The sequence below is a fragment of the Schistocerca cancellata genome, chromosome 9 (assembly GCF_023864275.1).
Source record: "Schistocerca cancellata isolate TAMUIC-IGC-003103 chromosome 9, iqSchCanc2.1, whole genome shotgun sequence".
Taxonomy (NCBI): Eukaryota; Metazoa; Arthropoda; class Insecta; order Orthoptera; family Acrididae; genus Schistocerca; species Schistocerca cancellata.
Genome location: NC_064634.1, coordinates 253,934,287 through 253,961,046, shown reverse-complemented (window position 1 = coordinate 253,961,046; position 26,760 = coordinate 253,934,287). Strand labels below are relative to the sequence as shown.

The window sequence follows — 26,760 nt, the reverse complement described above, 5'->3', positions numbered from 1 at the left end:
CGGTTGCTGCTTGGTGAATTATGTCTTATGGACAATGGGATGTGCTTCAATGCGTATTTCTGTGCCTTTCGTTTCGTCTCCTAATGCTATATTCGTCATCAGAGGTTATAGAATCTTAGCAATTTCAAACTTAGACGAAATGTTTACACATATTCGTATTCACAGCCAGTGAAGCAGCTGTTGCACAAGCATTTCGGAAATGCTAGAATTATCAGCCATCATTTCCCTATAGCCTGACGTCCTCCGGATCACCTTAATCCGTATGATCTGTGGCTCTCGGGGTAGTTGAAAATGTTGTGTTCAGTGCTCTAATAATGAACGTAGCTAGCTGAATTCGAGGCAAGCGCTACGCAACACACTCTGAACGTGACCCTCGAGACACTCCGATCTGTTGTGGAATACGCTTTTTCTCGATTTCAACTTAATGGCAGAAAACGGTGGCCAGCATAATGAACATGTCTTGGGCCATTCTCACGACAATTAGAAACCAAAGTCATTTTGTTATGGGCTTTTTGGCCCAATGACAATTAACAACCGTTGTAGGTTTGCTTTTTATGCGGTTTTTGGCACTAGGACAAGTAAAAACCGATGTTTTGCGTTTGATGCGGTTTTTGGTCTCAGCATAGTTAGAAACTGATTTTTCCTACCCTATGGCCGATGGCCTTACCTAAGCAACAGTGCCACAATTGTTGACTGCAAGTTTGTACAGTCATGCAAATTAAACATTACGGATGGTGTAATGTGAACTCAATCCATAGCCGTCATATTTCAATTCATCTGTTACTTGTATCCGATCCCATTTGCATAAGACGCCTTCAGTAACATTTAATGGCAAAATTTTCGTTAAAGTTTTTTTGTGCCATGACATTTCACCCTGCGCCAATAATATTCTGCTCTGCGCCAATAATATTCTGCTCAAATTTAATGTCATTCTGAGCAAGGTTCTCTTTTTACAGCATTTTGAAACCGGAACTGTACTTATGGTCACCCTGTATATTACAGATATGAGATGATAGTGAAATGTGGGACACTCTCTTGAGAAGGCAAACAACCACCTTTACTAACAGAAGCAATCATCAGTTGAAAGAGGGAGAAAATGCTATCTCTCAAAACTAGACGATGAGTCAGCTTCGGATGTCTTATTTGGTAGACAATTATCGCAAAAGGCAAGAACCATAAAACAAGTTTATGAAGCCCGTATCAAGCTGCTGGTAGCAGATTAGGTGTTCTTTTTCTTTCTTTTATCTTTTTCCTAATCTCCCTTTTCGTTTCGCGGCCAAACGTTAATTTCCGATACACCACAGTTTCCGACATTTGCCTGTCTCCATTAGGGAATGAGAATTTCAGTCCAAAAAGAACAGAGTGGTAAAGACTTTCCACAGATAATAATTGAAATTCTGGGATAATGTTATAAGAGGAATTTTTTTTACAAAGTAGCAAGTAATGTTGTTGACGAGATCACCTGCTCTCATCACCCACTTCTCACCAGAATCTACGTTATTTCCATTGTTAATTCTTAAGAACATTTACGAGTGGAAATGCTTGATAAGATCTCAATGGTGCCACAACATGTAGAAACGCTGTGCAATGTGCACACTCCCAGGCAGAATTTCGACGTCGTAGATGCGGAGCACTAATGTCATTCGTCACGTGTGGTCATCTGGTATGCTAGCAAAGTGCGGAACAACATACACCCCTAACATGCTAAAAGACAGTGGGATTTGCTAAAACAAAGAAGACATACGTCGAGTTAAACACTAATTCGTACAATACCGAGAGCGATAGTTTCAATACGATTAAGGATACCCAGACAAATGCTGCGTAAACACAATTACAGTTAAATGAGGCAGTCATTAGCCCTGCCCACCAACCACGAATAACAGAGGAAGTAGTCCGCAGAGTAGATGTGAATGACACAATCCGGATTGTTCACTGAACTGTGTGAGAAATGTCGGTTACCTTCGATTCCTTCCGCTGTTGCTCCTTTTTCCCCTTTTTACAAGTCGGTTGCGCAATCACAGCCCGTACATGTTTTTCATACAGCTCGAAGTCGCCAGAGCGCAATCGTCCGAAGTGTTAGCAAGAAAAGGTCAGCTTACTTCTTTGCGTGTTAATTTCTCCAGCCGACGACAGGAATCGTTGTGCAGTAGTTTCCTTGGTGGCCACCAGAGCGTGATGGCGGCCCCTCCCTCAGAAGCGTGTTTTGCAGTTCAGCACCCTGCCACCATCTGAGCGATTTCTCCCATTTCTTCTATAAGACAATAACACTCGGCACAGATTTCACTTCTACCACTTCCTTCTAGACAGTCACAGTCGGATTAAATAATTGGTCTAGTTGCGCTTTGTCTGTCAATGAAGCTTTACAGGAATTCAGAAAATTTCTAGCAAACTACTCTAGAAAACGTTATCCAGTTACTATTGTCCAGGAAGGAAGAATCAGCGAAGATTTTGATTCCATTTTCACTCGTCGACAAGGTCATTACTTCTTCTTCAGTTTCTTTCTTCTTCTTTTTCTTCTTATTCTTCTCGTTTCGACCATCTGAAGACCATATTAATTCGCGTCAGTTTTGATTCTTCTGGTGTTTATATTTGTCCAGTATTATTTCGCTGTCATGTTTCGGAACATTCTTCGCTCTTCTGTAAATGATAATTTGACTCTCGGTTCTGCCCTAGAAACTTGTGACTGTCTACAATTTTTGTTTGAAAGTCACCTTGCTGAAAATTTCTTTTTCCTGAACGTCTGTTTGTTCCAGATCCCTTTGTACGTCACTTGTTAGCGTACTTGTTGCAATAAATTGTATTATCTGGTGTGTTAATCTCCCACGGTTCGTTATAAGGATGTGTTCTAGGAATACGCTATTCCTCTTCCTGATGGTGTCCGAGATTCTATCTGCATGGGTATACAGTTCCTGGTTCGCTCGCTCTCTGTATTGAATGTCTCCTTTTATTCGAGGTCCCAAAATCCTCCCGGAAATCCTTCGTTCCATACTATGTAGCTTCTTAAACAATGCTGTTGTTAAGAGATTCAGACTTGCTGCTGCATATGTCATCAGGTCGGATCAATGTGCGGCAGTGTCTCAGTTTAGCATTGATAGATTTTTCCTATTATAGGTGTTCATAGTTAGTTTGTACTCTAAATTCATATTGTTTATTCATGCTCCTTTGCTTCTTTTTTTTCTACCCATTCTCCAACGTATTTAAATCTCTCCAACTTCTGAATTTTCCCTTCTTTTATTGTTATCGATATAGGAGCTGTCTCACTGCCCGTAATATGCTGCGTCTTCTCGATAGATATCTGTAGATCTGCTTTAAACCGATATGACAATATCGTCTGCAAATGCCAGACAATGTACCCGCATTCCTGTTCTCTTGCAACCTATACCACCCACACCTTCTATATCTCGTCGCCATTACTGATCACTTTTTCTGAAACACAATTAAAAAGCAAAGGGGGGAGTCCGCCTCCCTGTCTGATTCCACTTTTGATCTTGAAAGTTTCTGGAAGTTTTTCTTTGAACTTACACTTGGAAGTCATGTTGCTTAAGATCTGTTTAATCGGTTCAATGGTTTTTCTATCCAAAGTCACATTCTCCAAAATCCTGAACGGGGTTGATCGATCTACTGCGTCATCGGCTTTCTTGAAGTCTACAAATGTGAGTACGAAATTCTTGTTCCTCTGTTTTTTGAGACGTGACTACCAGTTGTTCCGGATTCAAGATTCGTTCCCCGCACGATCTGCCTTTCTGAAACCTCCTTGATATTTACCAGATTGTGGATATAGTTGCTTTTTCACTTTATTCAGTAACGCTTTTGAGAATATCTTACAGCTCACTGGTCTCAACGATATTCCTCCGCAGTTCGCAGGATCCGCGTCCTTTCGCTTTTTGTGTGAGGGATGTATTAGTTCCGACGTCCACCTTCTGAAAACTGCGTCATTACAATGAATTACAGATAAAACGCCAACAATGTCTCCAGAGCTGTAACAGAGGCTATGGAGTTACTTCACAGGTTAAATAAAGATATTGGTACATTCATTAGCGACAGAGCACGAACTCGAACTCGTCAACAATGCAATGGGAAATTCGCCGTTGTCTTTCGAAAGCAAAATAAGCAATCTGGCATCATTTAAATTTTAAAGAAACTGCTAAATGTGGATGGGCAGACGAGTGTTATGAATCCCGTTTCTCTTTGATGTGCATCCAGGTCGTTAATTATTGCTCTGTCTCACCTGGTAAATATCCAGCGACGATCAAGGGAACGATACCTGAATCTCCAGAATATCTGGTCTAACATGTAACTGCATGTTCCATCCCTGCCCACGTTTCGCTGCAGGGTCTTTAAAAAACAAACCTACCATACTCATCCATTACTGGAAGGAATAACGTACCATGCGATGTACCGATTACGAAACAGATTTACAGAACCATAGAAACGATGGAGGAGACAGCAGTTGGCGTAAGACCTATGTTTACCATTTACTAACAGAAAAATGGCTTAACATGTCATCGAAATGCGATGATTTAAATTACGACGATGTTGGAATAGCTTTGTGTCAAACATACGAAGACCTCTCTCTTCACAGAACATGCTGGGCCTCTGAATTATTCCTGAATGTTCTGTAGCGATTTTTGGTTGTAAATAATCTGGACGACTTGATAAAGTATGTGACAGACAATGTAGGATATTTGTGAACAAGCAAAATTTATATTACTTGCAAGGAATAAAAAAATAAATATAAAACACCATCTTTTGGAGCAAATGACTTGCTCGTCATTGAAAGACTGTCACAATTACACATTTTATCGAAGGAGGCTGCGTTGAGCAGACAACGTAATATTTTTCGACCTCGACTTCTGAGGTCTCTTTGCAAAGGTGAAGTGCGAAGCATCTACAGTTATTAGGAGGCCATTGACTACAGACACAGTTTCCATCATGTAGACTGGCAGGGAACAAGAACACTCCGTAGTAGAACGATAACATACAAATACGTTTACTTGAAATAAGGTCGGGATCCTCGTTCGTTACCACCTTTGTCTGGAGTTGTAACGATACAGGTATTGACGCGATTACAGTTAAGACTCTGCAGTCATGTTGAAGGATTCAGTGTCTCCCTGTAGGCCCATACCTCCATTCTCAAGATAACGCCTGCTAAATTTTATGATTGTTTTCGATTTTTTTGGCTAATGGATTTAGTCTGTCTCCTTCCGCCAGGTATTCGTAAGTAGATGGTCCATAATTAGTGATGCAATCTCTGTAATTTGATGGGTAATTCAAGCATTAAAAACAATACATGTAGCTAAAACATTTGTGACAAAATACAAGGAGTGTTCGACAAGTAATGCGACACTTTTATTCTGGAAGCAGGTTGGCTTTATTTAGGGTTGCAATAAACCGTATTATTACCCACTCTTTTGGATACAAAACCTATTTCTCAAGATAATCTCCGTTCAGTGTGACCACCGTTGGACACCTTACTTGTAGGGCCTGTTTGCCCGCGTGGTACCGCGCTACTGGTCGACCTCAGAGCCAAAGTCTTGCAGCGTCAGTAACCTCCGCATCACCTACGTAGTGTTACCCGCCGAGTGCATCCTTCATTGGGCCAAACAGATAGAAGTCGGAAGATGCGAGATACGGGCTGTAGGCTGGATGAGGAAGGAAGTTTTGTGAGCTCCTTTCGGGTGCGCAGACTTGTGTGAGTCCTTGCGTTGTCTTGGAGAAGAAGAAGTTCGTTTGCGTTTTTGTGGCGACGAACACGTTGAAGTCCCAACACTGCAGGAGTCGCAGCTGTGTGCAACAGGCCGGCACGTAGGAGATCGTGGCGCCTCGCCCAACTACTCACTGTGCTTTTGTTCAAAGCTAAGTCTCCGTAGATATTCTGCCAGCGCCTATGAACAACTGCGACGTTCTGGTTTTCCACCAAAAGAAACTCGAAGACAGCTCTCCTCTTGGAACCCACCTCAATTACAGACGCCATTTAGAAAGCTACGTCTAGGGCCACCATGTTGGATCTTCATGAAACTATAGGCGCTGAAGCAGGAATGTTCCACGATGCCCTACATAATTGTGCATTTTTTCAACTGATATTGGCCGACAAAAAATAAAGTGTCGCATTACTCGTTGAACGCCCCTCGTAAACATAAATGCCTGCTTATAAGTCGAACTCAGGGCTCCTTTAGCTTTCGGAAGCAATATGTTACCAATTACGCTATTGCAGCACGTCTGACGAACCCACTGTAGCACACTGCCCACAGAAGTCCAGATTCCAAATTCGAATCGTAATCCGGCCTACAGCTTTAACTTCTCAAAACCCTTCGTCGCAACACAAACGCCCTCAAAGAGTAGAGCTGTCAACTCTTGAGAGTATTTCCTTCCTGCACCTCGTTTGGCACAATAATTTGTGTAGGATTTCTCATTGTTACACTGTTGGTTATTACAACTGCAATACTATGAAGAAAAAGTGCAGTAAATGTCAACATGATACACTTGGGCGTCCAAATGGTTAGCAATCCAGCACTACTGCACAAATCAGCCAAAAGTAACTACGCAGCGGCTAAAGAAGGCTAAAGGAGTCTTGCTTGCCTGCCGCCTTCCCGCTTTGCTACGCTATTTACCAGTTTATTGTATACACTTCCATTGTAGTGTTATGAGTAGGGTTCGGAAGTCTATAAAAAGTCTTCTTTTACCCCAGCAATCATTTGGGTCACTTTAATCCAGAAAATAGTGGATTTTTATTTGTCCTCTTTCTTGCTTTTCGGCGTACTTGGTTCAAATGGCTCTGAGCACTATGCGACATAACTTCTGAGGTCATCAGTCGCCTAGAACTTAGAACTAATTTAACCTAACTAACCTAAGGACACCACACACATCCATGCCCGAGGCAGAATTTGAACCTGCGACCGTAGCGGTCGCTCGGATCCAGACTGTAGCGCCCAGAACCGCACGGCCACTCCGGCCGGCTCGGTGTACTTCGAGCTTATTTATTTATTTCGGTATGAAGGGTTTTCTCTGCGCCTTTGCCCTCTTTCGACTAGTATTGGCTTTTCTCAGTTCGAACCATCATCAGGTCACCTCTAATACGTGTTTTCTGTGGCAAGTAGAACCATCTCTGACAGTCGAGATCCTTTCCACCTAAGAACCGGAAGGTGTCTATTATACAGGAACGGCAACTAAAGTAAAGTGTTGTAAGTCTGGTGCTGCAACCTTGGCGTATTTCAGCCAAAATGACCCTAGTTATAAAAACTTTAATTACTTTTTCCAGGATTTGTATTGCGTGTTCGCTGAATTCATTCTAAGTCGCTAAAACAGTTCATTCTAAAGTCTCCAAATGCGTTGTAGCAGTCATGCAGATTGTTTTTCATATCATGTTAATTTAAAAACTACATGCCTAAAAGAAGAGGCTTTTCCTTTATACCAAGATTGCTTCGCGCTATGTTACATACCACCAGAATGTGGTTTTTTATATCCACTGAGTGATATTTTTCCGTATTTCAGTCAGTGTTTGCTCTAAATTTAGAAAGTATTTACACTGCTAAAAGGCCTCAAGTCCTTAGCACACATTTCGGCACACTTCTAAGCCGCGTAAGTCTTCGTCCTCGTTCAAAATATTCGCTGGCGGTGTGACCGAGCGGTTCCGGGCGCTTCACTCCAGAACCGGGCTGCTGCTACGGTCGCAGGTTCGAATACTGCCTCCGGCATGGATGTGTGTGATGTACTAAGTTTAGTTAGGTTTAGGTAGTTCTAAGTCTAGGGGATTGATGATCTCAGATATTAGGTTCCATAGTAATTAGAGACATTTGAACCATTTTTCAAAATATTCGTGGAGAGAGAAACTGCTGGTCAAATTTAAAAACAAGTCCTAGTAACTTTATATACAAGTTCCATTTCGGGACATCTACTGATTTGTTTGAAGCTGCGCCATAAACACACGTAAACTTTTCCACTGCTGGACTTGGACTCTGTTTCGTGACTGGTTAATTTCTTCTCAATCTCCTTTATGTTTCATTTGTTCATTTTGTTGCTCCCACCGTTACAATAAATGACCTGTAGTGAAACTACCTACGCAAACATATACCTAGCTAGTCACGTTAGATTAATAGCGCAACCGGTTGTCAGTTGCAGGCTGAATTGGTCCCCGAAGCTTGCCAGGCTTGCGGAAACCCAAGCTGACCTGCTTTAACAACTGTGCTTTGTGTATCCATTGTGGCAGGCTGAGCTGGTTTAATGGTTGCGGCGTAGATAGGGGCAGACAGGCTGGAAGCAGAATTTGTACACCTCTGATGCCACCAGACCATGCGGTTAGGACTATCGGCAACTCATTAAGCCTGAATCGTGAACAACAGCCTTTCAGAGGCGTCCAGGAGAAAGGGAAAGGATATGCGCTTGGCGTAATGACCGCCCAGTCGTCCAGTCCGGAAACTTCCGCACGGCGGCCGCTTTCTCCCGATCCTGAGGGGTTCCGTCGGTCACGGTCGGGTCTCTGCACGCGTCGTCCACGGGCCATTGTCTCGCGTAGGTGGTTCCTGTTCTGCAGAGAAAGGCAGCCTTTCCGCCGGATAGGAAACTCGGGTTACTGCTTATACAGTCGCTACCGACAGGCTTCCTTGCGCTCTTTGTTCGTTTCCCAATACAATACACGCTCAACAACAGCCTGCCATCTGAAATGCGGTACTTTTCAGTGGTCTCTTTTCGACGTAATAAATATTTATGGATCAGCTGTAGAGAAGAGTGTTCATACCACTAAGGCAAAACAGGGGCCCTTTTTGTACTAGATGCGTAACGTAGTGCGGATACAGGAGGCTGCCTGATTTTGTGCGACGTCATATAGAAGTTGAAGTACTGGACGTAAAAACATTTGAGACAAGGGGTCTGGAACGAAGTTTCTGAGGAAAGGAACTGGGTAGAATACTTTAGTTCGACCTAATCAGTATAAAAAAGCAATATCTAGGCGTTCACACATCTCCTTAGCTTTTATTTAAGTGAAATGATGATTACGTTTCATATAATATTCTTGCTCTGATTCTCTTTAAAACATACAGATCGAATTTATACAATGCTGTTGATGTGAAGTACTCGAGCAGCATAATTTGATCAGCGAATAAAGGTGAAAATTCTGTGTAGGTGATGAACTAATTAGGGTACAAATATAATGTGAATTTTTTCTGTTAAATGATGACATGTTTCAAGTCTAATATAACGATGTGTTCTTTTATGCACCTTCTGAGACGTATTATAGAATGGTGCTACTCTTAACATAATATTTCGTCAAACTGTCATTGCTACTTAGACTGGTTTTATGCTGGCCTCCGTCGCTTGCTACCCAGTGCAAATTTCTTTACACCTGTCACACTAGATATTCTCTCCTACAGTTTCCCGTGTAATTTTTCTCTCTCCAATTCGCCCTTTGTAATTGCCCATTCTACAAATTAGTGAAACTCGCCTTCGGCGAGCCAATTTCACTACTCCTGAATGTTTTAGCACATATCTCACTAAACTTTACTTCGGCGTTTAATATGTTTACTGCATCGTGCATGCTTTCTAGTATCTCTTTGTTTTCTGCTACATACATCCATTAATGTCATTCTTATGCAGCACCATATTTCAGAAGCTTGCAGTTCCGTCTTCTCATGTCTTTACTGTTTCTGTTTCATTCCCGAACAATGTTACACCAAAATATGAGCAATTCTTATTTCGTTAACTGGCGTATGCTTTTCATTTGTGCCAGTTTGCTCTTAATACCTCCCTCGTCTCGTATACATTGCACAATCTTGCTCCTATCTGCTTCTGTTTGTTCTACTACGTATCCCTCAGTTTTGTTATTCGATAGGCTATTGCTCCCCGTTCTGCTACACTTCATCTTTTTTCGTCCTGATTATCCTTTTCCCTTACTTTTCTATATCTGCTGTTATAGGTTGTCTGTCTTGAGCTGATTGCAATGTAATTAAAAAGAATGACACCAGACAAGTTTCGCTTTTATTTACAAAACGTCTTCTGTGGTATTCTGTAAATTGGATACACACATTTGTATATTTATTTTTTGATTCTTGTAGGTTAAAAACAGCGTTTTCTTTATGAAGTTGGTCAGTAAGCCACTTACGGTGTTTCGTTACATAGTCTGCACCTTCCCCTCTTGCTAGCAGTGGTTAATGTCGACAGGCTTCATTTCATATCTGCAATTTTTGGCATTTTGCGTTATTTCCTGCGCTTCAGTATTTATAATTGACTTTAATTACTTTGCAGTCAGCTCAAGACAGATGTTAACAGCTGCTGCGGAAGATGGCAACACAAACAAACGTATTATTTTTCTATACATTCCTTTTGTAACATTTGAAGTGGAACTATGAACTATGTCATTCTCTCTCCCTTACCTGGAATAGGGTAAGGGCTGGGGGGGAGGTCATCTGCAAAGCCGAATTTTTGCGCTTGGACTAAAGTGTTTCGTGCAGGGCTTAGAGGTGGAGCTGGTAGTACTTATGAATATACCCCTTAAATTCCACTCCTCTTCTGACCTTAATTGGAAGAATGTGACTAGTTACGGCGACGCATATTTATTTATATGATTCAGATATATTCACATGTTCTCGTGTCAATCTATAATAATTGCTTGATACGGACACAACGAGAGCAACGCCCTTTCTTCAGCTCAACGTTCTCCAAACAGTTCCTTCTCTAAATTAGTCCGAAGCTTAAAAAATTGTGAATAATTAAATGTTCTTACTGTAGTCCGTGTTTCTGCAGTTTCCCCTCCGAAGTTCTAACAGGACCGATAGGCCATTACTCAAGCTGTCCCCCGTGGCTGATCACTAGCTGTGGCTTTTCACTAATTAGTGAAACTCACCTCCGCCGTTGTCCTGATATTCGTCGCCCGCAACGAATCCCGCCCGCCCTGAATTAGAGCCGCATTTTACGCAGACTGAGCGCAGTTCGGCTCCGCCAGCTAGGTTCGTGGCGTTTGGGAATGTCCTCCGCCATTATTTCGACTGTCCTTCTTGAATCACAACAAGTCGCAGTTTAGGCGAAATCGTAATACTACAACCGAAAATGATATTCTGTTGTTGATGGAGTTTCACAATACCACTGCGTTGTTAATGGACGTACTTGCAGTAACACGAAATACGTTATTATTCTGCTATGTGAAGTCGCAGCGCCTGCACATCCAAGCGTTATTAGTTTACGGATTCTTCATCAGGTATTTCGGAGTTCTTCCTCCAGAGTACTCCTAGTCTATTCCACTCGCCCGGATATCCGCGTGGACAGGGATTACCGACTAGCGTCGGCGTGCCAGTCAGCCTGGATGTGGTTTTTAGGTGGTTTCCCACATTCCACTAGAAGAAGACTGAGCTGGTACCCAAGCCTCAACTCAGTTACAAGATACGCAAACTTTTTGAATCCTTTCACTCACTTTCATTTGAATAACACTACACGCAGATAGTTGAGGTACACATATTCTGTCCCGAAGTGGCGACAGAAAGTGTGTCCGTTCACCCTTTAAATTAAATTAAAGCTGTGGCGAGGAGGCGTGAGTCGTGCTTGGGTAGCTCAGTTGGTAGAGCACCTGCCCACGAATGGCAAAGGCCCCGAGATCGAGTCTCGGTCCGGCACACAGTTTTAATCTGCCAGGAAGCTTCATATCAGCGCACACTCCGCTGCAGAGTGAAAATTTCATTCTGGACCCTTTAAATTAACCGTACCAAATCCCTTAATAGCCATGTCGAACCTGTGCATATGCGGGACAAAGAGAAGAACTCCTTGCAAAATTCCTACAGAGAGTGTGTGTTTAACTATGTCATGTGTCTTGTTTTTAAAGACGCCGAATGTAGCTTACGACGGAACAGTCGTAAACACAAAATTTAAAAAAAAGGTTTCCATAAATTACTGCAACCACTCGCCTTTCGTTTCATTCTTCAATTTTTATTTTCCATTACCGGTTTCGAATCGCCTAGCGATTTATCATCGGGTGGTACATATTTATTGCATGTTTGCACCGGGTCGTGCAGCTGTGGCAAAATGTATAAACGAAAGATGTAAACACTAAATGTGTCTAGGATTATTCACATAATGATATCGATTTAGTTGCCCACTAATAACTGCAAGTAACGCAACTAAATCAATCCCATAAAGTGAATAATCCTCGCCACGTTCGGCGTTTATATGTTTCGTTTATACATTTTGCCACAGCTACACGATCCCTACAATGCTGCTAACATGCAATAAATATGTACCATCTGATGATGAATTGCTACGCGATTCGAAACGGGTAATGGAAAATAAAAACTGAAGAGTAAAACAAAAGGTGACTGGATGCTGCAATTTGTGGAAATCTTTATTCTCCACAGTGGCAGTGTTGCACGTGTATAACGCATAAAAATTTTACAAAATTCGAAGTTAAACTCTGAAGTTTACACGACATTGCAGTGATTGGTGACAGAGCTTCTACTCAGCTGCGCAAGGAAAACGACGATGCCTTAATGGAGGGAGCCTATCCAGCGTTCGCCACCCATGGTTTGGCTAACCCATGTAAGTTGAATTCCAAGCCGATTCCCTCTGCATATGACAGCTTATTCTTCTTCTAAGTAGCCAATGCCCCGACGCTGAAACACGTCGTATAAACCTTAATCTACCTTCCCGTTTTTGTTTCTGAACATGTGCATAGTCGTTAAAGAGCTGAACGATCACACATATCAAATAAGAAAATTCCTGAAGTTGCAGGTTATGTTTCAAGAAACAGTGTATCTATTGACAGCGAGACGGCCATAGTCTTTAATACGCTTAACTCTTTTTTTATCGAGGTTCAAATGTTTATCTTAATGTCCAACCATTCTGGGTTAGGTTTTACGTTCATTCCGTAACTCACTACCGGCGAAAATGGAAAGGATTCTCTCGGTGAGGCTAACACTGTGAGGCAACACAATGATGAAGGCCTTGGACTCGCACGAGAAGCGAAGTTCAAATCCCCGTGGAGTCATTCAGATTTACGTTTTCTGTAGTTTCTCTAAGCCTCTTAAGGTGAAAGACTGAATACATGCGTTCAAGACAACAAGATCGATTTCCTTGCGTATCAGATCGAACATGCGCTTCGTCTCTAAATGGTTCAAATGGCTCTAAGCACTATGGGACTTAACATCTGAGGTCATCAGTCCCCTAGACTTAGAACTACTTAAACCTAACTAGCCTAAAGACATCACAATCCATGGCCGAGGCAGGATTCGAACCTGCGACCGTAGCAGCAGCGCGGTTCCAGACTGAAGCGCCTCAAACCGCTCGGTCACAACGACCGGCGCTTCGTCTCTACTGACCCCCTCGTCGATGGGGCATTAAACCCAACTCTCCCTCTGTAACGTCCCAACATAGTGTCAGTTATGAACAATTTTTTTGTTTCTCAAGTATAAAGTAAAATAGTCAGATTTATCGTTTCCTGTGCTTTTTATGAAGTGCAGTTTAATAAAAAATTACATGTTTACCAAGTTAATGTATGGGATGCTAGAGAGCAAAAAGAATTGTAAAAGTTGTGAGTAGTACGTCTTCCTAATGATGACTAGATACTGGCGTTCGCAGTTGCGGGCGTCGCTCGAACGAAGGATTCGGGCACTGCAGGCGTCGATAGCTGCAGGCTACAAACGGGAGACTACCTCGTAAACGGAGGAACTGCGCTCGCGCGCGTTTACGTGGTGCGACTTAACGGCATACGATTTCTCGCAAGCGTGACGCTCGTGGGTTCCCAGTGGGCAGAGAAGAAACCTTTGTCAACAGTTTACGCCACTGCACGATGTTAACGAGTTGTCGCAAACTTCAGCCGTCAGCAGAAGGAACGAGGCAGCTAACGTTAACGTGCGCGGAGGCGGGATAGCCCACGTCACGAGACGCAGCGCCGTCGGCACGCGGCACGAGCTGGTTGGCGTGATTTTGCGCTCTCAGCGCTCTCCACTGGCGGTTGTCGGATTTATTTGGCTCGCAAAATCGAACAGTACGTTCACAAAAATGGATGTGCTTAGAATTCCTACCTTAACTCTATTAAAACGAACATTTCGTTTCCTGAACGAACGCTAGTCATGTTGTTCTCTCTGTGGTATACATAAATAAAAATTTTAATATCCGTGAACCTGTAATAAGACAAAAATGGAAGATACATTTCCACTCAGCTTATAAAAGTTCACCAAATCACACACACACACACACACACACACACACACACACACTTCTGACAGAGAGCGTACTCATATTTACGTAACATCAAATATTACAGAAATTTTTTATTAATTAATTTTATATGTCATTCCAACAACCTTTTGGTAAACGTGAAGGTGAAAAACAAAAAAACTGGATACTCTAATGCAGTGCTTCAGCCAACAACGCTTAGTCTTTTTTTTAAATTTTATTCTTCGAAATGTTATTGATTCTTAATTATATAATAAATCATAAGAACGACATGTTTTCACGAATCTTAAATGGGTCGTTGATTAAAAACGTGGTCCTGGCGGAGGTTCGAGTCATCCCTTGGGCATGGGTGTGTGTGTTTGTCCTTCAGACAATTTAGGTTAAGTAGTGTGTAAGCTCAGGGACTGATGACCTTAGCAGTTAAGTCCCATAATATTTCACACACATTTGAACATCTTTTTTATTAAAAACGGCTTACTCTCATTACAGACGAGCTATAACACGAAAATACGTAAAAACGAAAATTCTTCAACCACCAATATGACTTTTCCAGTCATTTTATTACAGTTCGTACCAATAACGATCCATCTCGACACATTCAACGTGCTGGTGCCTAATAACAGTATATATTTATAGAGTGTAGCGTATAACATAAAGCCCATCGATTATGGGCTTCTGTTAAACACAAGCACAGCACGGCGTCTTGCTTTCTCCTTGTAACGTAGTGAGCGTTCTTGCTTTGTACTTTACGTGGCACGTTGCCGAAACATCGCAGAACTTATTTTGTGTTTCACGTGACTAAATGGCTTCTCAACGAGAAATAGCAGGAAGTGACGTCACAAAACTTTGCTGAGCGCCACGGCAACGTTAAGTAATGCCCGTGTACCTACGGCATATTGTCGCCGCCTACTAAACTAACCGTAAGGTGACGTACGACGGTACCAGCAATACGACACTTTAAGGTTGATGCTTAGAGTGATTGGTTACTTAATTTGTAACATCCAGTGATTGTTTTGAAAGGGTAATTTTCTTAGAAAATGGTATTTTGCATCAGAATACATTGTGAGTGTTTCACTTCACTATTGATCGGTGTCGTTATTATCTGGGGAAAATTTCTGATTCCAAGATTCCTAGTGGGACGACCGAGTACTGCAAATACGTAACAGAATTATACAAAATTTTGTATTTTTGAAAAATTCGTGAGTAAATCTAAGTTAAGTAACTGCCAGTTTACATAATAAAAGATCAATCCTCAGGGCCCGGGTTCGATTCCCGGTTGGGTCAGAGACTTTCTCCGCTCAGGGACTGGGTGTTGTGTTGTCCTAATCATCATTTCATCCCCATCGACGCGCAAGTCGCCGAAGTGGCGTCAAATCGAAAGACTTGCACCAGGCGAGCGGTCTACCCGACGGGAGGCCCTCGTCACACGACATTATTATTATTATAATAAAAGACGTCAGCTCGGTATTCTTTTATTTGAAAATATTAATTTTATTTTATTTGAATGCTGGCATTAAACAATGAAAGCAATTTGCTAATACCAGTACTTGTAAATTGGTGTTGTGTCTTTTCAGGGGCTGTGCAATATTTCAGTGATATTTCAGCATTCGATAATTCATAATAAGTTTCAGGAGTTTGCAGCTTATAATTATCTGATCTGTTTCATTAATCGAAAATGTCAATATGCGAAAGTAAGTGATACAGTGCTACGACGCCTACGTATTATCGCGTTCGAGGTCATTGCAATGTTAAAGTAATCACAGTGCGTGTTATCGATTCGTTGCAACTTTTGTTGCAAGTTAAAACAGCCATCAACCCAAAAGGTTGGTGTGAACGTTAAAATCCTTTACTACGCATTGTTCTGTTACATGTGGCATCCCCATTGTGTTCCTCTTACCTCAAGATACTCATGCAGCCGCTGCCATCCTACAGTTTAGCGTAGTATTAGAACCAGGGCAGAACTTGACTTTTTTTTTCTTCTTTAGGTTGTTCTTCACAATTGTTATAAACGATATTGTGTTTTAACTACACTGCCTGGCAAAAATGTGGAGCATCTAGAAGACATGATTGGATGTCGATGTCACTTCATACACGTACATACAGTCAGTTACGGAAGAAAGTGTACGCCATAATTTTAAATGTAACGCCAGCAACGACATCTCTGGCAGTGGTCACGAATCTGTAATCAATGCGCTTTTGCACAATGTATAGATAAACAGTGTGAGAGTTGAATGTTTTGTTTTGTCGGTTGCAGTTTAAAGCGGATGCAATATCTGAAGCGTTACGAGGCAATGTTCCTCCTTGTAAATCATCCAAAGGGACCAAAGGTTTCATATGGAGCTGGTGCTGAAATTCGTAGAAAGTCAAAGACATTCGTTGCGAAGTGGGTCAAACGATATTTAGAGGTTGGAAACGTGGATGATTTGCCGGAGAGAGGGCTAAGGTGTCAAGCTGTAATCGATAATGGCGGTGACTGAATTAACTATTTGATAATTGTGCAATTAGTAATAACATGTATTTTCATGTAAAGATATATTTACAATAGTGTCTTTTATTTCATACAGAAAACGGCCTACCGACTTTACCGCCCGCGATTATGTATATGATTCGAGTTCCTAGTCTCTGTGACATGTGGAATGGACATCACAGTGCATTAGTGCTGTTCAAGGTTGTTACTAGCCTTGATAGAGTATATAAGGCCAGTATTACACAATTATATTAATCTGTCAAAGCTGATACGTTAAATATTTACATCAAAGGGAACTTTGTCAAATCTTGTCTTTAGTCAAAGAAATATGCTCAAATCTAGGGCCTCACTGTAGGTTTGATCACCACAATGCGAAATGTAACCGGTTGGAGCGCTGGCATCGCTACAGCTATTTGGCACCTGTAGTGGTTTTTTTGCAAACATGGCTGAAAAGTTTTGTTGGTGTGTTCCTTAGACTCTTCTTTAATAGCTTTGCTTCTGTGGGGGTGGGGGGTGAGCATGGGGCATAGTACATCGTGTGCTGATAGGAAGCTTGGATATACTGCAGGCAACTTCAAATCCACAGTGGCAGCCACAACCACCTCTACATCTAGGAACTCCCACGACGCTTTTCAGCAAACCAGAATAGAGGATGATGACACACTCTAAAATAAAAGTTCTTTGACTAATTTTTAATTCTGGATGCCACAAGTTAAAAAGTGCTTCATCCGTTTCGTACTTTTTATCAGTTTTGTAGTTTTTGGAACACTAATTCTATTAATCAAATTATTCAAAAATAAAAATAGTTCTTAATGCCCGTATAGTGCATTAAACATTTATTTATCTTCAAATATTTCTCATTCAGTGCTTTATAAATCGTTTCACACGTTCATGGAACTATTTTGGTTGATGTGTACTGTGGTGTTCGAGTGCTGTATTGTTAGCTAGAGTAGCTCTCTCTTGTGGTAAGAAATCGTAGTATTATGGTGAGCCTGTCTTCTGCACATACAGATTTTCCCAAGTGAGTATTCTGCTAATATGAGGAGCCACTTTACTGAGCAAACACTGAAACGCACTCTCATCCATTCCTAAGTAATTCATATAAGACTTGACGTCCTTCAATTGCAGCTCTAGTAACAAATTTTGTTGAATGCTTTTATTATCTCGACGTAAAACCCACAGCTTCACCCAAGTATGTTCCCCTTTTTTTCCGCCGCTTCTCTTCCAAATACTCAACAATGCAATTGTTGTACAAACAGTTGCGTCGCATAATAACAAGTTGTTGTCTGCCATCTTGAACATGATGACAGTGTAATATCCCTTTTTAGCGCCACGTCAAAGATTTTTGTCAAAGAAATTTGATGAATATTTGATTGTATTTCTTTGTCAAAGAAATATGATAATTTGATACTGGGATAAGGGGTGGAAACAGAGTCAGATGTTGAGTAATCACTGTGAAGAACACGGTGATACCGCCTAGTCGTGTGATACAGAGTTGTCAGCACCCGACGGAATTGTGGGTCTCCATTTCGCCTCCAGGTCGAATCTTGCATATCCAGATTTGTGGGGCATTCGAACGTGAATGTGACCCAATGTCGGAAAGCACGTGGGCTGAGAACAGCCATCCTTGTCCTCAAGGTTCCAGTCTACCACGTCCGACCACCACAGTGGAGGATCACCATATTGTGCACCGAGCACTTCATAGCCCGCGAGAACAAGTAGGAGTCTCACTGCAACGCTCTACGTCATCCCGCACCGTTGGTCGGAGTCTAGCAGCAGCCGAACGAGGGAAAAAGCCGTGGCCTGCGTAGGCTGAAGTTAACAACACAACAGAAATGGCTGTACGAGGTGTGTTCAAAAAATTCCGGAACTTCGTCCAGAAAATTTTTCTACGCTTTCCTTTTACTTATTGTGCATGGTCTCGTTCGAAATACACTCCCCCGCAATTGATACACCGCTCGCAACGCCTTTTCCACTTCCGGAAGTAGTCTTGGTACGCCTCTTCCTGGAACGTGCGAAGCACCGTCTGTGAGTTTTCTTTTATCTCGTCTATCGTTGCAAATCTTCGTCCTTTCAACGGGGTTTTCAACATTGGAAATAAAAATGTCCCCAGGGGCCAGATCTGGAGAGAACGGAGGTTGAGGCAGCACAGTCTATTCATTTTATGTGCAAAAGTCACGCACCAACGGTGATGAATGTGCGGGTGCGTTATCGTGATGCAAGAGCCATGAATTGTCACGCCACAATTCAGGCCGTTCCCTGCTCGCATTTTCTCGCAGGCGTCGCAGCAAGTCCCGATACTACCATCGATTAACAGTTTGCCCCCGTGGCATGAATTAATGACGAATTAATCCTTCAAAGTCAAAGAAAACTATCAGTGACTTTGCCAACTGACCTGACCTGGCGAGCTTCTCTTCGTCTTGGAGAACCTTTCTCAGCCAATTGTGAAGATTGAATCTTCGTCTCCATATCATAAATAACTGTAGACCCATCACTAGTTACATTTCTCTTAAGGAACATCTCGTTCTCATTTGCGCGATCAAAATTCACATATTGCGAGGCGGACGTCTTCTTGGTCTTCACTCATGAGCTGTGGGACGGACTTGGCGACAACACGAAGCGTTCCGAAATTCTGTGCAAGGATTTCATGACATGATCCAGCTGAAATGTTACATTCTTGAGCAATCTCTCGGACTATCAGTCTTCGATTGGCACGCACAATTTCGCTGACGTTCCTCACATGAGCGTTGTCTGTAGACGTCGAAGAGCGTCCTGAACGAGGGTCATCTTTAACTTCTTGGTGTGTCTCTGTAAAGGTTTTCTTGAGTTTCGAGGAAAGTTTAATGCTGACGCGTTGCTCATCTAATTCTGTCATCTCGAAATTCGCAAACCGTGAGGCGCAACGCTCTATTCAATACAGCACTGAACAATAACTAACAGACACACAACAATGAAACCTGCGCCAATTACACATTAAACACAGGTGTATGCAGGGATGCCAACCGCATTTCGACCCATCACGCAAATGGCGCGAAATTAATTATGTTCCGGAATTTTTTGAACAGACCTTGTACTTGGAGTGGTGCCGTGGCCTGCACGCATGGTCTGCTGATGTCGTATAAAACTCAGCGACGAATCGCCGTTCAGCGCTTCTTCGGATGACCATCGTCGGTGAGCATGGCGGCTTCTTGGGGACAGGTTCCATTATTCAAATATTCTGGGAGAGACAAGTTGTGTTACTGCTGGCATCATGGCGTTCGGTTTGCCTTCAAGTCACGGCTGCTGGTGACTGAGAGAATTCTGACGACGCAACACTATGTTACGAACATCCTGTGTCCCATGCATTATCTCTCACGCGCCAATATCGTGGTGACATTTTTCAGTAGAACAATGCACGTATGCACATTGCAGTGTCTACGTGATGGTGACATGGTGACGTCCTCCTGCGGCCGGGCAGATCCCCATGTCTGGCGCCGATAGAACATGTGTGGGACCAGCCTCGGACATCAACTCCGTCCCAGGGCCAGTGTCCGGAATATCAAGGACCAGTTACAACAGTTGTTGGTCAGCTAGCTGCAGGAGAGGATTCAACAGCTTTATGACATCCTTCTCAACCGAATCGGTGCGTTCATCCAGGCCAGACGCGATGCAACGTCATACAGAGAAATGGGCTCATACTGACAAGTTCTTTGTAAAGTTGATTCGATTTTCTAATCACTCAAATTAACATCACAGACTTGTAAAGTTCAAAATGGTGTGTACCACATGCTCGCAGTTTTCACAATATTTCAGATCTACACTAGTGGCCATTAAAATTGTTACACCAAGAAGAAATGTAGATGATAAACGGGTTTTCATTGGACAAATAGATTATACTAGAACTGACATGTGATTACATTTTCACGCAATTTGGGTGCATGGATCGTGAGAAATCAGTGCCCAGAACAACCACCTCTGGCCGTAATAACGGCCTTGGTACACCTGCGCATTGAGTCAAACAGAGCTTGGATGGCGTGTACAGGTACAGCTGCCGATGCAGTTTCAACACGATACCACAGTTCATCAAGAGTAGTAACTGGCGTATTGTGACGAGCCAGTTGCTCGGCCACCATTGATCAGACGTTTTCAGTTGATGAGAGATGTGGAGAATGTGTTGGCCAGGGCAGCAGTCGAACATTTTCTTTATCCAGAAAGGGCCGTACAGGACATGCGGTCGTGCATTATCCTGCTGAAATGTAGGGTTTCGCAGGGATCGAATGAAGGGTAGAGCCACGGGTCGTAACACATCTGAAATGTAACGTCCACCGTTCAAAGTGCCGTCTATGAGAGCAAGAGGTGACCGAGACGTGTAACCAATAGTACCCCATACCATCACGCCGGGTGATATGCCAGTATGGCGATGACGAATACACGCTTCCAATGTGCGTTCACCGCGATGTTGCCAAACACGGCTACTACCATCATGATGCTGTAAACAGAACCTGGACGCATCCGAAAAAATGACGTTTTGCCATTAGTGCACGCAGGCTCGTCGTTGAGTACACCATCACAGGCGCTCCTGTCTGTGATGCAGCGTCAAGGGTTACCGTAGCCATGGTCTCCGAGCTGATAGTCCATGCTGCTGCAAACGTCGTCGAACTGTTCGTGCAGATGGTTGTTGTCTTGCAAACGTCCCCATCTGTTGACTCAGGGATCGAGACGTGGCTGCACGATCCGTTACAGCCATGCGGATGCTTTTCATCTCAACTGCTAGTGATACGAGGCCGTTGGGATCCAGTACGGCGTTCCGTATTACCCACCGATTCCATATTCTGCTAATAGTCATTTGATCTCGACCAACGCGAGCAGCAATGTCGCGATACGATAAACAGCAATCGTCATAGGCTACAATCCGACCTTTATCAAAGTCGGAAACGTGATGGTACGCATTTCTCCTCCTTACACGAGGCATCACAACAACGTTTCACCAGGCAACGCCGTTCAACTACTGTTTGTGTATGAGAAATCGGTTGGAAACTTTCCTCATGCCAGCACGTTGTAGGTGTCGCCACCGGCGCCAACCTTGTGTGAATGCTCTGAAAAGCTAATCATTTGCATATCACAGCATCTTCTTCCTGTCGGTTAAATTTCGTGTCTGTAGCACGTCATCTTCGTGGTGTAGCAATTTTAATGGCCAATAGTGTAGTATGTACTGTTGACTTTTTTTCGGATACTCATGACTGTGATTGATGTGGAAATCACTTGGGTACCTTAAAAAGTCCTAGAGCCAATCGAACACTAAACAGTGCCTAATTTGTTTTTGAAGCCTTACATATGGCCGTGTAGAACGTCTGTAAAATATCGATGGATTTAGGCAATAATGATGTGAATGTAATAAGTGTGTGCAACAGAGAAACATTACAAGTCGCCCTCGAGCCACTTGTATCGACAGAAAAGGGCTGAATAAGTTAATACTTCTTCTCCACCAGAGCAAACTGCAGTCCTTGTCTATCTTTTTTTGACAGCGCCAAAAAAAAAAGTTACGTATTTACTACTTCCTCAAGAAAGATTTTCTTTCTGTATACTATTTGTTACAATATGGCGCTACAGTCAGCTTTCAATACAAGCGTCTGCAAATGACACACAAATCTCGAAACAAGTTCATAGCGAGCAGTTGCAGTTCGTTTATAAGTGTAATAAGTATTTTTTTTCTTTCCTGGGGTACACAGTCGTATAAAATTTCTTGACATACATCGTCGTTTTCTTTGATTGTTAAAATAATTTATTCATAAAGTACAGTAGCTCAATTTCCCCCGTTTGGTCACTATCGAGTGGGGTACAGTGAAATTGTTGTGCGTCAACAAATATTAAAATTTAAAATACGTCTGAAATGTATATTTGTCAAATCATCTGCATAGCTTCAATATTTAATGTCACCGTTGTTGGGGTCTTTTGCTTAAACAACATTAAATCATAACATATGTTTACTGCCTGATGGCGATGGTGGTAAGTTCCTATGGGACCAAACTGCTGAGGTCATCGGTCCCCAAGCTTATACACTATTTAATCTAACTTAAACTGAGAAATACACTATAATAGAAGCAAAACTGTACCAATGAACATCTGTCTGTAACGAACCATTTGCAAACTAATTGCAAATGCGTGGTTATGAATCGCTACTGACTTCCGTATAAAGTATAGTCCCGGTTAGTACAAATGTGTTGAATATGTAGACTTTTCGATGAGATCCCTATCTAAACTGGGCTCCAATTTCAGCCATGGCATAGCTTAAAAAGGAATATGTCGCTTGTTCCAATTCGCTTCGCACTTGTACCTGTCAAGGAAGATGCTCCACGGTTCGTCCTCATGTTTGGATGCTCCTCTCTCCATTGAGTTACAATATTTTAGCAAGCAACGCCGTGTAAATCAGCTGCTGCAATTCTTCAGTTGTATCAATGGCAGCGCTGTATACTTCACTTTAAGGTGATCCCAGACAGAAAAGTATAGAAGATAGATGTAAGGTGATCTTTGAAATTAAGGTGCAGGTCTCGCTTAACCAATGCATCTTGAACTGTACTGGCTCCGTAGAAGTCGTCTTATAATACATCGACAGCAACACGTGCCGATGTCCCATCCTATACACCGCCCATCCAAAAAGTTCTGAGACTGATTTTATTCCTTGTTTATAAGCAGTGACTCTGGTGGCAGCTTGAACTAGCAGCTGTTAACGACCCACGTGCATCCGACCAGTAAGTTGTGAGCAGGCAGTGTCAAGATATATAGAAAAAACGGAAAAAGCGGCAGTGCTTCATAGCGGACATTCGGCCCTAGTTTCAGCGTTGCTGTGTCACAAAACGCAATGGAACAACGTCCCTGAATGAAGTGTTCAAGACCCTCTCCAGAATGTTTTGAAGAAGAGAAAAGTGTCCAAAGTTTGTTCCGTGCACCTTGACTCCCTAACGAAAACTACGACACGTGTACGCCTGCCACACCTTGATTGAAATGCAAAATACTCTTTTTTTGGAATAAAATCATCATGGGTGAGGAGACTCGCCGACCGGGGTGGCCGAGCGGTTCTAGGCGCTACAGTCTGGAACCGCGCGACCGCTACGGTCGCAGGTTCGAATCCTGCCTCGGACATGGATGTGTGTGATGTCCTTAGGTTAGTTAGGTTTAAGTAGTTCTAAGTTCTAGGGGACTGATGACCTCAGAAGTTAAGTCCCATAGTGCTCAGAGCCATTTGAACCATTTTTTTGAGGAGACTCTGTGTTACCATTACGAGCATACCACAAAACGACCGAGTGCAGAAATTCTCATGGCGGGTCACTATGCTTTGACTACATAACCGACATTCAAGCCAATGTGACCGCGAGGTGAAAAACATCCCAAAGGAGTTTTCTGACAGTTTCGCACGGTTGTATTGGCGTCGTATGCTTTGTACTTAAGAGGGATAACGACTATGTAGAACACCTAAAGCATTAAAACCACCATCTTCATATTTCTCCATTATTATTCCAGACTCGGAACTTTTTGGACTGATCGGGTATGTAGGCCATTCTCGAACCATTGGACATAAGAGATATTCGAGTCTAATTAGTCTGGGACTTAATAGAAGAGTTCACAATACAAATACATTCATACTAGCTGGGACAGTACTTCGTACTGAAGTGAGTGGCCATTATCTCGTAAACCGTTCGTTTGAACACTCACGATCTCTGGCAAGGTTCCGCTTTTCCTATTATCGTATGCTTTCACACGTGTCGATTTTCATCGTTAGTGATGACACATCTACATCTTCATCTACGTACATACTCTGAGACATTGAGTGGCGGAGGGTACGTTGACCACTATTAGTCACTTCCTTCCCTGCTACAAATGTTCAAATTTAGGACCAAACTACTCAGGTCATCGGTCCCTAGACTTACACAGTACTTAACCTAACTTACGCTGAGGCCAACACACACACCCATGCCCGATGGAGGACTCGAACCTCCGGCGGGAGGGGCCGCGCAGTCTGTGACATGGCGCCCTAAACCGCGCGGTCACACCGCGCGGCTTTCCTGCTACACTCACAATTAGAGCGAGGGACAAACGACTGTCTGGAGCCCTAATTTCTCTTATTTTCGTGATCGTTATGCGAAATGTATTTTAGCGGCAGTAGACTCATTCTGCAGTCAGCTTCAAACGGCGGTTAATTTCTCGAAATGGACGTCGCTTCCCTCCAGTGACTCCCATATGAGTTGCCGAAGCACCTCTGTAATACTTGCGTGCTGTTCGATGCAACTGGTAACAAATCTCGTAGCCTGCCTCTGAATTGATTTGATATCTTCCTTTCATCTGAACTGGCGCGGGTCGCAAACACCTGAGCAGTACTCAAGAATAGATTGCACTATATGCTCTCTCCTTTACAGACGAACCACACTTCTCCAAAATTCTCCCAGTAAACCGAAGTCGACCATTCGCCTTCCACTACCACAGTCCTCACAAGCTCGTTCCATTTCATATCGCTTTGCACCGTTACTCTCAGATACTTAAAAGAACGTGGTTGTGTCAAGCAGGACATTACTGATGTTGTATCCGAACGTCAATCGTTCCTTTCTCCCACTTATCCGCATTAACGTACATTCTTCTACATTTAGAGCTAGCTGCCATTCATAACATCCATATGCAAGTCACGTATTTTTTTAAATTGTTGCAGGTAGCGAAGAAGAAAATATTCGCCGTAGCCCACTCGAAAGCGGTTGACGTGTGTTAACAGTCAAAGGCGACGAGGACGTCTTTTGAGAAGGTAAAATAATAATGATAGAGGCGGAGAAAGAGTGATTAGGGTGAAAGTTTCGGCGTGAGTGCGGCATCGTCAGTACTCACGGCGGCAGCGAAGAGGAGCAAGAGCGTGCGGCGGGCGGACATCTCGACAGCGGCGGCAGCAGGCGGTAGACTGGAGGCGGCTGCGCGCTGCCGCCCCTCTTATAGACGTGGCGTCGCGACGCCAGGCGGCACCGCCTGTAGGGGGGGTGGGGGGGTGCGCGGGGGCGGAGGGCCGGCCGGTTTCCTGCCGACCTTGGAGTCCAGCCTGCGTCCCCGCAATTAGACCGCGAGCGACGGACTTTCACTGTTCGCGATACGGCTGCGTATCTGGACAGGACGCCGCCCTGGAGTGCTCTCGACAGCCGCGGAGGAAGACGTCCAGAAGGTGCAACCGGCTACTGTATGACGCGTTTCGTGGAGTTCCAAACAATCCAATTATCAAAACGTTATACCTCATTGGCCATATAATAAGCCGCCATCGCATGTAAGCCACACCGCCAAATTTCGAGGAATACATAAATAAAAGGTCGGCCGGTGTGGCCGAGCGGTTCTAGGCTGACTGGAACCGGTGACCGCTACGATCGCAGGTTCGAATCCTGCCTCGGGCTTGGATGTGTGTGATGTCCTTAGGGTAGTTATGTTTAAGTAGTTCTAAGTTCAAGGGGCTGATGACCTCAGATGTTAAGTCCCGCCGTCCGGAGTGGCCGAGCGGTTCTAGGGGCTGCAGTCTGGAACCGCGCGACCGCTACGGTCGCAGGTTCGAGTTCTGCCTCGGGCATGGATGTGTGTGATGTCCTTAGCTTAGTTAGGTTTAACTAGTTCTAAGTTCTAGGGGACTGATGACCTCAGAAGTTAAGTCCCATAGTGCTCAGAGCCATTTGATTTTTGTTAAGTCCCATAGTACTCAGAGCCATTTGCACCATTAAAAAAAATGAGCGAAAATAAGCCAAACACTGACTAGCAATCCCTTGAGTGCGAGGTACCAAAAGGCCAATGATGTTTACGGCATTGTCTACCTTGCAACCAAAATAAGGCTGCTAATGGCAACACGGGGCGGGAATGGAGATACCCAATGGTGAGCACAGCATGAGGCGACGGAGCGCAGGTGGACTGCTTAGTTGACGAGTAACTCACAACAATACTACCGTGCTAGTGGTGTTAACACGTAACAGAGCAATGGCAGCGGTAAATAAAGCAAACATTGTGTTAATCTACAACAGCTGCCGAAGTCGGCATTTTGCCAGGAAGGAACCCAAGGCGTTTCGCAGAGTGAGAAAGAAGTGGCAGCTAAAATACCGGTATTTGCATTTCTGTAAGATGAGTCAGTGGAATTGTGAGGTGTGGTATACGCTCGA

General features: G+C 43.3%; 1 protein-coding gene across 1 annotated transcript in view; it reads right to left on the bottom strand.

Annotated features, from left to right (window-relative positions):
* LOC126100674 (uncharacterized) overlaps positions 1–25,549 on the bottom strand; it is a 99,811-nt gene extending 74,262 nt beyond the window's left edge. Inside the window, exon 1 of the mRNA XM_049911293.1 lies at positions 25,466–25,549. Coding sequence (XP_049767250.1) covers positions 25,466–25,507 — 42 coding nt within the window. The 5' untranslated portion in view covers positions 25,508–25,549. The remainder of the gene's footprint in view (positions 1–25,465) is intronic.
* Between the last annotated feature and the right edge of the window lie 1,211 nt (positions 25,550–26,760).